At 32.7% G+C, this 12,623-nt stretch overlaps 1 protein-coding gene across 1 annotated transcript in view; it reads right to left on the bottom strand.

Annotated features, from left to right (window-relative positions):
• Window positions 1-12,144, bottom strand: part of LOC132755053 (protein HID1-like) — a 39,596-nt gene extending 27,452 nt beyond the window's left edge. Inside the window, exons 1-11 of the mRNA XM_060745843.1 lie at window positions 11,987-12,144; window positions 9,899-10,112; window positions 8,675-8,784; window positions 8,374-8,418; window positions 8,020-8,073; window positions 7,132-7,300; window positions 6,686-6,743; window positions 5,916-6,159; window positions 5,278-5,334; window positions 4,020-4,160; window positions 1,251-1,341 (exon numbers count right to left, since the gene is read on the bottom strand). Of these exons, the coding sequence (XP_060601826.1) occupies window positions 1,251-1,341; window positions 4,020-4,160; window positions 5,278-5,334; window positions 5,916-6,159; window positions 6,686-6,743; window positions 7,132-7,300; window positions 8,020-8,073; window positions 8,374-8,418; window positions 8,675-8,784; window positions 9,899-10,112; window positions 11,987-12,052 (1,249 nt within the window). The 5' untranslated portion in view covers window positions 12,053-12,144. The remainder of the gene's footprint in view (window positions 1-1,250; window positions 1,342-4,019; window positions 4,161-5,277; window positions 5,335-5,915; window positions 6,160-6,685; window positions 6,744-7,131; window positions 7,301-8,019; window positions 8,074-8,373; window positions 8,419-8,674; window positions 8,785-9,898; window positions 10,113-11,986) is intronic.
• Between the last annotated feature and the right edge of the window lie 479 nt (window positions 12,145-12,623).

The following is a 12,623-nucleotide window of genomic DNA, read 5'->3' as shown; positions in this document are numbered from 1 at the left end:
TGTTTAGCTGTTTTTATAAAAGTTAATCTATTTAGGGTGTTGATTGACTTATGTCCAAAATGAGTGAATTTTACGTTCTTTATAAATATTCGAACACTGTATCAATTCATGTAAATGAAATAGTGAAAGTATAGAAACGCTATCGTTGCAATATTGTTTCACAACATCACCACCAAATCAATCAGTGGTCGAACAACATCGAGAAAGACCCGATAAATAACCCGGGAAGATATCCGGATCAACCACCCTGAAAACAATGTTTTCACTATATTGGTGTATTACTGAGTAAACCTCACTATGTGTTTTTATCACAGAAACCCGTATTTCCGCTGGTAAACATCCACTAATGTTACTTTGTTAAATATTGACTAGGCCTATGAAAACAAGACATGGGGATATCATAGTTTATTTGACATAAGGTATGCACATGTCTTTTGTAAAAATCAGTTTCTGCCTTATTCAAACCCTAATATGTTTATCTCGACATTTCGTTATCTCGATATTTTTTGGACGGTCCCGATGACTTCGAGATAACGAGAGTCGACTGTATATACAAATGACAATCATTCACAATATATACAAATGACAATCATTCACAATATATACAAATGACAATCATTCACAATATATACAAATGACAATCATTCACAACTTATACAAATGACAATCATTCACAATATATACAAATGACAATCATTCACAATCTATACAAATGTTTCTTAAATCTTTAAGCTAAGAAGCATTTTTTTTCTTTAATCCTATCATGAATAAATATATGCTGAAATGTTTGACACTAGCTCTTTCCAGAAGACAATACTATACAAGAAAAGAGCCATTTTATTGTGTTGCCTTTTATACAAAAGATAATTGAGCCGCGTCACAACAAAACCAACATAGTGTATTTGCGACCAGCATGATCAGGATCCATGCTTTTCCCTTACCAACTCTATAACAAGTAGAGAAACTGATAGTGAACAGCAAGGATCCTGATGTGCAGGCTGGTCTGGATCCTTGCAGGTCCCACACCCATTATGTTGGTTTTGTCGTGGCACGGCTCATATTTAACTTGTCAGGAATAACAGTGACATTTCCATACAATCTTAACTCTGATGAATTTCTGCAAAATCATTTTTATATATATATTGTTGTAATATATATGTACATTAAGCAGTGTGTAAAATTCAGTCAAATGTTATGTTTGGGTAGAAATTTATATAATATGAGTTAATTGAGAAACTCAATAAACTTACATTGATCAGCTCTGGCATCATTCAGGTAATACAATATTGGCACCAGTATATCCAAAACATCACTACTTTTTAACACATAAAACATGAATTTCTGCAAAATATGAATAACATTTTAAATAATTTTGTTTATCTTAACTTATACATTTTTACATTCTTTCATCAACCCTTATCCTTCTGGAATCATAAATGATTAGCCTTTGCCACCAATATAGAGCCAGGTCAGACTGCATGAACCAAGTTTTACACGGTTGGTAACTCAATGATTGTACTTTGGAGATCACTTTGGAAACTGATATGTTCCAAACCTACAATTCTCACCTTTTTTTATATTTAATCAATAGTACAATAGTACCAGAAAAACAAGATTGCATTTGAGAAAAATGCTATGCCACCGCATGGTTCAAATTTCATAGCTGTACATCAAAGGACAAGAAAGTAGGTCACATCATCAAAATCTAGGTCACCTGATTTCAAAGTTCAATTTTACAACTAAAACTGTGCACATGGTCAAAATGTCATTGCTGTACATCAAAGGACAAGAAAGTAGGTCACTGTCCCCTTGGGCAAGGCATAATTTTGACCCAAGGGTTTAATTCAAAGCAATTTTGAGACAGGTCCACCAAACGACATTTCAAGTCAAATATCTAAGCTATAGCTTTCTCCCATTCAGAAAACATTTGTTTTATTTTCTGTTTTTACTATGTGTACATAATGAGAATCACTGCCCCCGGGCAGGGCCAATTTTGACACCAGGGTAAAAATTGAACAACTTTGGTAGAGGACCTATAAATGATATTATATATCAAACATCAAAGCTCTATGCCTTGTACCTTCAGACAAAAATATTTTTTATTTTTTCACTATTTGTACATAATGAAAATCAATGACCCCCGGGGCGGAACCAATTTTGACCCCAGGGCTATAATTTGAACAATCTTGCAAGAGGTTCACTACACAATGTTTCATGCAAAATATCTTAACTCTAGCCTTTGTAAATTTAGAGAAGATGATTTTTTAAGTTTTTACTATATACATATAAGGAAAACCTATGGCCCCCGGGGGCGGGGCTAATTTTGACACAAGAGGCAAAATTTGAATAACTTTTGTAGAGTACCTTTAGATGATATTATTTAACAAATGATAAAGCTCTAAGCCTTGTACCTTCAGACAATAAGATTTTTTGATTTTTTACTATATGTATATATTGAAATCAATGAACCCCAGGGCTATAATTTGAACAATCTTGCTAGAGGTTTACTACACAATGTTTCATGCAAAATATCTAACCTCTAGCATTTGTCAATTGCTAGAAGAATTTTTTTTGAAGTTTTTACTATAAGTTTTTAATATATACATATAAGGAAAACCAATGACCCCCGGGGCGGGGCCTATTTTGACCCCAGGGCTATAATTTGAACAATCTGGGTAGAGGTCTACCAGACAATGCCTTATGCAAAATATCTAAGCTCTAGGCCTTTTGGGTCTTTACAAGAAGGTGTTTTAAGTTTTTACTATATGTACATATAGTGAAAATCAATGACCCCGGGGCGGGGCCGATTTTGACCCAAGGGCTATAATTTGAACAATCTTGGTAAGGGTCTACCAGACGATGCCTTATGCAAAATATCTAAGCTCTAGGCCTTTTGGGTTTTTACAAGAAGGTATTTTAAGTTTTTACTATATGTACATAGTGAAAATCAATGACCCCCGGGGCGGGGCCAATTTTGACCCCAGGGCTATAATTTGAACAATCTTGTTAGAGGTCTACCAGACAATGCCTTATGCAAAATATCTAAGCTCTAGGCCTTTTGGGTCTTTACAAGAAGGTGTTTTAAGTTTTTACTATATGTACATATAGTGAAAATCAATGACCCCGGGGCGGGGCCGATTTTGACCCAAGGGCTATAATTTGAACAATCTTGGTAAGGGTCTACCAGACGATGCCTTATGCAAAATATCTAAGCTCTAGGCCTTTTGGGTTTTTACAAGAAGGTATTTTAAGTTTTTACTATATGTACATAGTGAAAATCAATGACCCCCGGGGCGGGGCCAATTTTGACCCCAGGGCTATAATTTGAACAATCTTGTTAGAGGTCTACCAGACAATGCCTTATGCAAAATATCTAAGCTCTAGGCCTTTTGGGTCTTTACAAGAAGATTTTTTTAATTTATTCTTATAATTCCTTTTGGTTGCCATGGCAACCAGATTTCTGCATGGAATGAAATTCTTTGAACAACTTTGGAAGCCCTTCACCCAAGGAACAATCCTGGCAAGTTTGGTTGAAATTGGACTAGTGGTTTTTCACAAGAAGATTTTTTAAGTTCACTATATAATCTATATAACACACACACAAACACACACACAAACACACGCACACACACACACACAGGTGAATCGCTATATGCCACCGCATCGCAGATGCTGCGGTGGCATAAAAATCAATCCACTACTTGTTTTATAGTAACTCACAAACTTGTGAGTTTAATTGAACAAAATGTATATTACACTTGTTACTTCATCATGGAGATAAACTGGTTGACATGCTTTGAATAGATCAACCATATCAGGCATTACACAACACATGCTAAATCAACAGGAGACATTAGTATATGTTGTGACAGTGTGGACTGGTTAAAAGTATTCTGTACTTAGTTTTGTACAGTTTGACAACATATGATAATTCTTGTTAAGCACATTATTATATTCAAATTAGTTAAGTTAATCTAACTCTCCATGCCTTAAAAAATGAATTCACTAAAATATCTAACCTTATTTATATCGCACATTTTCCAGAACAGTACCAGTAACTCTTGATGAAACTGTATTTTTTTGGTAGATCCAGGTAGGTAGGTCTGCATCAGTGGGTTGTTTAAAAGCCTTGTTATACCTTTCAAGATGAAGTGGAAATCCTGCAACAAAACCATCTCATAATTAAAAAGTTTATTTTCAATAGAAATATCAAAATGTTGTTGTTTTTTCACAAGTTTCTAATGCTTTATTCATATAGACACATAGCTTTTCAATAACAATGATAAACATGTGAAAATGTTTTGCAATATTTATAAAAGATCCTGTAACTTAAATTTTTTTATGGTTTTATATCATAAATACTGTAAAATCCTGATTTAATGCCCCCACACTAATTAACACCCCCACCCACTTTTGAAAACCTTGTGTATAATTTAAACAAAGAAAATAAAAGAAAATTAAGAAACTAAATATCCAATATCATTCCGTTCATGAAAAATACCGTGAATCAAAACTTTAACACTTTAAAGTTCTCAAAAAAAAAGTGTAGTCTTCGTGAAAACAGTAACTGTTAAAAAACACAAAACGGTAAACATATTTAAATTACACACACAACCGATATAGCTTTGCACCTGAACAACTACAGAGATCTGGAAGTGGGTCCTGCTGACGCATCGTAAATTAAGAAAGTAGCATCAATTATGTCAGATTGTCGGCAAGATCAAAGGTGTCAACTGCAAGGAGGATGTCAGGGAATTTTTGGGAGGGAAATTACAGAGAGCTTGCGGTGTAGATCAAAGTATCATAGGTTGAAAGGATGATGATGTGTTTGTGGATTTTATTACATCATTTGAAGAGAGAGAATTTTCTTTTTTCTTTTAAATCTTTTTTATCTTTATTGAAAAATGTTACACCCCCCCCCCCCCACCCCCCAGGCGATAAATCAGGATTTTATGGTATGATATTCAAATAAAGATTTATCAATATTGTAAGTTCCAAAAACTATTATTCATAAAAATATTACCGAATTTACACTTCATTTAAATAAAGGGAGGTAATTAGAATTCATTTTTCCATAAAGTCTAAGTCTAAATTTTTCAATGTAAATGAATGCATATATTTTAATGATTACTTAAATTTGCAGTTCATATTTAACATATTCTTAAATGTTTGGAAATTCTTTTAGAAGAATAATTATATACATATATAAAATTTCATCCCTGTAACTGATCTATTATTTTCTTAACTTGAAACAGAACACCTGAATTTAAACATTACCTCCTCCCTGTGTATTCTTGACAGGTAATTCACAAACAGATTGTCTGTAGATGTTGCCTGAAATAGAAATTAAAATTTTTTAAACTTACAGCTTCCTTGATTATTATATATTTAGGAAAAATATATCAATTTTGAGTGCATTGTTGTAGAATAATGCATTCTTCATGTTCAAATCCAAAGAAATACAATTAAACGCCTATGGGCCCTGATTGATTTATAATAAAGCATTTAAACAATAACCAGGCATTATTATAACTAATATATATTTTAATTCTAACATGCTCATAAAAATTGAATTGATAAAAACATGTAAAACTAACATAAGTATAGAAGTAATTTTCTTGATGTCATTTGGTTTCTTGATGTCATATATGGCATGTAACCATTCATTTTTTTTGCTGTGCATATATCATGTAATAATGCACCTGCAACTTGCACTCATCTGTTTTAAAGGGGAATATTGTGTTAATTTCAATTTTATGCATTTTGAAGTAATCTTATGCTCATGTTTAATTTGATTAGGTATGCCAGTCAGAGTTGAATCTAATATTTTAAAAAGAGGGTTTGCCTGTATCTTTAAAGGAGATTTGGAAAAAAAAACTACTGGAATTTTTTATAGGGCTAAACACAAATAATACATTTTCCTGGGCAGTTGCGACCTCATTCTGTGGTTCCATGGCTGTTCCCCCAGCAGTACCATCTACAGACACATTCTGATTGGCTGAATCATTCTCCATGGTAACACAGAGTACCTGCAGGGCAGATTCGACCAATGCCTCGCGAGAATCAGTGAACATGAGATGATTGTATGGTAGACCATACCCTACGGGATCATAGGCACACACCACATTGATCAATGAAGTAAACAATGGTAAAGCATGCCTAGAAAAAAACAATTACAGATGTGTCAACAGAACATTAATATAAACACACCATCATAGATTGTTAGCTTTCTTATGAACACTTATAACTGGTTTGTCTAATTTGAAAAGGTTTGTTTCTACAATAATTTTTTGTGATATATCATAAGAGAAAAAAGCTTTTAATATAATTTGTGTGTTAAGTTTGAACATTTGTTTAATAAATTTACACAAGAAGTAGTGGTATATGCTTGTCAACTAAACAAAATGATAACTGTAAGGATCAGATTTTTTTCTAATTTCATAAAAAGAGACTTCATTAAAATTCAACCCTAGGGTTGTAAAATCTTGTACAATAACAATGATTGTGGAATTTGTGGCCACCACACAAGAGACTTGTGTGTTGATTATAGTGTATATTTTCATTGGTTTAAGGAAAATAAAAATTTACGCAAAACCTAAGACGACTGTTTTAACAATGCAAATGTCACTGAATAGTTAAGCTAAAACTTATTTACATTACTTTGATATGAAATGCTAAAAAGTACCTGTTCTCTGTTGAGGTGAAGAAATGTATCCACTGGTTGGGTGTGCTGTGCGCATCAGCTATAAGATATTCATCATATATGAGAGGATCGATATGTAATAATGTTAAATCACTGATACTAAACTGAATACAATGTCATGTAAATTATATAGATTTCATACATTTTATGAACAAACATAATCTTGGAAAAAATTGAACTTATGAAATGAATGATTGCAGGCCAACATGTAATACTACATCAATCTGTAATTAACAGTTGCTCCATCATCTTTTACAATGCAACTGAAAAAAATACAAAAATTACAAAAAACACACTATTTACTTACAACCTAAAATATATCTCAAATGTTGCTAAAAAAAAGTAAGTGTGTATGCTAATAGCCAGTGTATGCTAACACAATGTATTATCAGTAACTAAACAAATAAAGAAACAATAACTGAACATACCTATGGGTGGTAGATACATTGTTTCTGAGAAGCAAGTTAGCAACAGTTTAATGATTTCACTCCTATTGTTGTCATGTTGAAGATTATGTTGAGGAGAATGTGCAAAGCCAACACCAGCTTCCCAGATATATTCACAACTGTCTATAGTAGTCATATCTTCAGGATTATCCTGATATATTAAATAATTGTAACAAAATATGAGCCGCGTCATGACAAAACCAACAAAGTGGGTTTGCGACCAGCATGGATCCAGACCAGCATCCGCGCAGTCTGATCAGGATCCATGCTGTTCGCTATCAGTTTCTTTACTTATAATAGAGTTGGTAAGCGAACAGCATGGATCCTGATCAGACTGCGCAGAGGCGCAGGCTGGTCGGGATCCATACTGGTCGCAAACCCACTATGTTGGTTTTGTCATGACGCAGCTCATATGTTGGATTTTAGACATAACTATATCAGTGATATTATATATGAATACTCAAAGTAAATCAGTGAAAATAACCACTTGAACATAAAGCTACTTATATTTTTCTAACATAACACATCCTAAATCTTTTACCAAAGGCAGCACAGTATTCATGACTTTCACATAGCGAAACAGATACCTTTAACTTTACTTTGTACATTAATTAATGAAGACTAAATTTTCTGTCATCTTTAAGTTTCATGCATTCATGAAATTTTCTGCAAACTTAAGGTTTCCTACAATAAGCCATTATAAAGTTTCAAATATTAATGAAAATTTCTGCTATCTTTATGTTTCATATCTTTATATATATTTTACATCACTTACTATATTAGAGAAATACAGCCTCTATCTTGAAAGAGGCATTATTGGGTGAACAGTGTATCAATAATCAAGATATACTAATATAGAAATCAACTTACAGGTCCAGACTTTCTACCAGATGCAACACTGAACTCAGGACAAAACAACAAATCCTAAAAAATACATTTTGAAAATAACTTGACTTGTAACTTAAGCCAAAAGTCAAAACATGTAGGCATGTCCTAACTCTACATTGATAGCTAAAAAGATCAAAATACACCAGCCTTATAGTAAATAGATATATAAATATCTGTTCTATATCATATTTAGAGGGACAAGCTCACATGTCAGTAAGACAGTGAGGTACATAAAATTTGACAATTAAAAAAGACTTTCTATTTGTTCTAAAACTAATTTCAACACAACATTTAACTTCAAATATCAATTATAATAAAAGTCTATGATTTGCTTACACAAAGTGCATTCAGTAATGTCTGTGCCAGGGGAGGACTGTCATTCTGAAATAATAAAACATGCTTCATCATTCAGTCATAAATTATTCTCTCTGATTGACAATCATAAACAATAATAGCAATATAAACTTTGTAAATATAAACAGTCTATAGTGCTACTTAAAATACAACATTAAGTTTTTAAGATTTTAGGATCTGAATTGTGATACAAATTTTGTAATCAATCAAAAAGATACCATGTTTACACAACTAAAAAAAACGTTACAGATAATGTATGACAGCAGTATGACAGAAACTATACCTCAGCATCTTCAACTTGACCTGGTAATGTTGACCAGAAGAAACCCCTCCAATCTGGGTCTTCAAATATATATGGCAACACCCTTGTTAATAATCTAACACAGTTCAGCACTGAAAAAATTACACCAAAATTTTCAATATTATCCCTTGTTCAACTAGTCTTATAAAAGTTTTTTAAATTATCTTTTACATACACTGGGAGTCGTAGCTGAAAATAACTTTTTTCAAACATCAAAAGAAAAACCTAAATGTATAGTATATAACAATTTTTAACATTCAGTGATTTTTCTCGCTTTATTTGGAAGAGGCCTTAGCCTCTTGTATTTTGGAAGAATCAATGCTAAAATTGCTGATTTGGGTAGAAACAAAGCTGGTGTAAGTTCAGATTTTTGGGAAAACTGCATGATTTTAAAGAAAGTTTGCATTGGGAAGAGGCCTTTTATAGGCCTCTGTTCTATACAGAGTAATATCACTGGCATTGTAAGCTTGTTATACTGATTCTCATAGGACATTAACTCTGGTTCATACAGTTTGTCAAAAAAATCATAACTAATTAGTTCCTCACTATTATGTTTGATTAACACATTAATGGAAATCAGAAGAAAAAAAAACTCAAGTAAAATTGTAAACAGGCAGTAAAAGCACAAAAAATCATTATCTGGAAGCTTTATACTAGCATAGCAAATTAGTGGGAAAATAAATTCCCCTCATTGGTTAAGAAATGGTCAGTATTGAACATAACTAGTAAACAATGAGATAAGTCAAATTTAGCGTTGGGCAGTCACAATAGCAGCATATTTTCAAACATCGTATTTTCAATTCTTGTATGCCAAACAGTTAATAAATTGGTAACACTGACATGAATATATTTGTTGATCTTAAATATGATTCATTACAGACATTTACTAGTAAAGTTATCAATACTTATATGAACAAGCAAGTCAAGACTGGAAGTTTGTACATTGATTATGCATGGAAATATTGAGATTTTCTGGTTCTGTATCCAGCATATTAAAAAGTTGAAAAATTTAACAGAATGGGTTCTCCTTATGTATTGTTACTTAAAGTATAAGAATAGATGTTTGTAATACTGTTGCTACAGAACAGTTCAGGGATACATTTAGTTAGAGGAATCATAAAGCTCCCGAAATTTCTGGCAATTAAATTAACTAACACATTGATATACATGTATTTGACTATGCTGTAATGTATGAACAATAATTACCTATTTGCTGTTCTCTCTGAGATGGACAACCACTCTCTGAAGCAGCTACTAATTTCTCTACAGCTTTGTAACATAGTGTAGCTAAATTTGATGGAGATTCTTCTCTTAAAGCTCGTATTTCAGCTGCTGGAATTAATGTAAATACATCTTGCACACAAGTCACACTCTCTGACCAAAACTGCTCCCAAAATGCTTCATCACTAGCTTCTATTGGCTGAAAAGTAAGCGTATGTAATGTTTACATAATAGACAAAAAGTACTAGTGCACTAGCTACAAAGTCTTTAAACACACAAAACCTTTTAAACTTACTTTTCAGTGAAGATTATAACAGTAGAACTATGCTGTCTCTAAAACACAAGAGCACCACAAAGACAAGGTAATATACATGTATGCTTCATAAACCCACAGCCTGATATACCTTTTTAAATAGGACCAAAAGGTGATGCTATACAGCAAATCATGGCATTCTAGTTTAACAGGAGATATTTTTACCTTCTGGGGCAAAGAAATCATATTCAAATAGTTCAAAAACACATATTACTTTCAGCAAAAACAAGATAGACATGATGGTCCTGGGTTGCTCACCTGAGATACATTGCTAGAAATTGTCATAATTCTTCAATGCTAAAATCAATGATAAGATTATTATTCAATTCGGCTTCCATCACAGGCTACTAGAAATAACCCTGATGAAAGAACTATGTAGGTTAGTATATCCCAATCTGTTTTCAAAGCAAAATTAAATATAATTCTAACACAACCGGCATTTTCCCCTATTGAACATAGAAGAACCAAAAGTGTGTCATTATGCAATAAAATCACTGTTCAGTTACCATTCTATATTTAGACATGTGAACCAATAAAAATGCGATGAGCTGGAAGTAAGTTCTTACAGAAACAAATCAGACACAATTTAGCTTAATATCAAGAACAGCAGCATTTATCTCTTAACTTTGTTTTAGAAATTGAATTGAAATTATATATCAAAATCGGTGATTTTATCACTTGATAAAATCACTGTTTATCATTCTGATGTGCATCATTATACAACGAGGGCTTTGCATATGTCCAGTAACCCTAGATGTAGTTTTAATGTAGGTACTAAACCTAGTGGCTACTAGTTTATATGGTAAGTTTTGAAAAACCTTATCAGTCTAAAGTCTAATCTGCAATGTTCAAGAGAATGCCAGCCAAGAACTTCCAGCATGCTTAGTGGTGTTTTACAAAGTGCAATGCTTGTCTTTGGACCAGAGTTGATGCATATTCTAGCTTGTGTCTTAATAGGGTTTTATATTTTCATCTTCATCTTATTGAGATCCTTTTGTAAACATGTGAGTTTCAGGAAGAGTTTACATTGATATTAACCACAGTGTCATCTGTAAAGTGGCGGATTTGTGGCTTGGGAAACTGTGTCGGACCTGCACCATGAATATTGCCTTGCGCTGTTGCCTTAATTCTCGATTTTTTTTTGAAGATGGAAGTACATTTATAAAGATCTATGAGAAAACAGAGTGGGCCCAAAGACAGGGGGACGCCAAAATAACAGGGATATCTGTAGAGACTAGTGTTCATCATCTAGTACAACCGTTTGACTCCAATGACTGAATGAGAATTTGAGTTGTGTCTTGTTTATCATGTTTAGTATAGGCCTAGTTATTATGAACTATCGTTTAGAACATGAAAAAATTATATGTTATTGTATAAAAATTCATTCTGACAAAACCTAGAAGGGGAAAAAATGTGCATATTATTGCTGGTCTGAGCACTACAAAAATACATGTTATCTTTTATAAATGGAAATCAAAATCCCTCTATCTGGTAGTTGAAAATATAACTTGCCTGGGATTATAGTTATGCAACTGATACGATTAAAAACGCATTACCTCTAAAGTGTAACTTAAAGTGCAGTGATCATTGTGTGACTGCCCCCTCAACGTGGCTCAAGCCAGGTCTGACCACAGGGGATTCTGGGTCTGACACCCAATAATTATTCTGGTGATGGGTGCGATATTTATTTAACATACTTTCTCTTGATACCATCATAAAACTGATAAAAAGGAAACAAATAATAGTTTATGGGTAAATACCTGTGTTTTCGTCGTAAGCTGAATCACGGCCTTCCTGAAATTCAATTTTGTATCAGAATTACCCATTTTAGCTGTTTGTTGGCATAATGCGCAGTGACGTAAATTGCAGATGTTTTGGCCAATTTATCGATTTTTCCTTTTCAAGAACGATAACTCTCGTACGTACAGTATGTCTAAAGTCTGTATGTAAAACCCGTGTGTCATTTTATTTTTTATTTTTGAAATATCATATTTAGAGATCACAGAACTTTACATTTTGAAAAAAACATAAAAGATATAGTACAGTACATATAAAAAAAATAACGGTTTAACAAATCAGAGACATATAATGTACATTTTGTATTTTAACGTCTCTGAACAAATTAGAATAATATTTCATACAAGTAAATTTAATAAATTTAATAAATTAAATTAAAGATTGAAATCAGATAAAATTTAAAAAAAAAAACAAACTCACAGATCGGGTTATGTCAACAACAAGTGTGAGACTTAAGAACTAGGAGCACAAAAATTTGTTTAAAATTACTGACATTTTATATTAACCATTTTTTTCTCTTTTAGGGCACACACATTATTTTCTCTCCGTTTGATTGAGCCTGTTCATGGACGGTACTGTCAAGAGCAGTCTAGTGTCCAC

The sequence above is a fragment of the Ruditapes philippinarum genome, unplaced genomic scaffold, assembly GCF_026571515.1.
Source record: "Ruditapes philippinarum isolate M1 unplaced genomic scaffold, ASM2657151v2 ctg4367_1_1_1_1, whole genome shotgun sequence".
Taxonomy (NCBI): Eukaryota; Metazoa; Mollusca; class Bivalvia; order Venerida; family Veneridae; genus Ruditapes; species Ruditapes philippinarum.
Note: the sequence above shows the minus strand (reverse complement) of the source record. Positions and strands in the feature narration are given on the sequence as shown.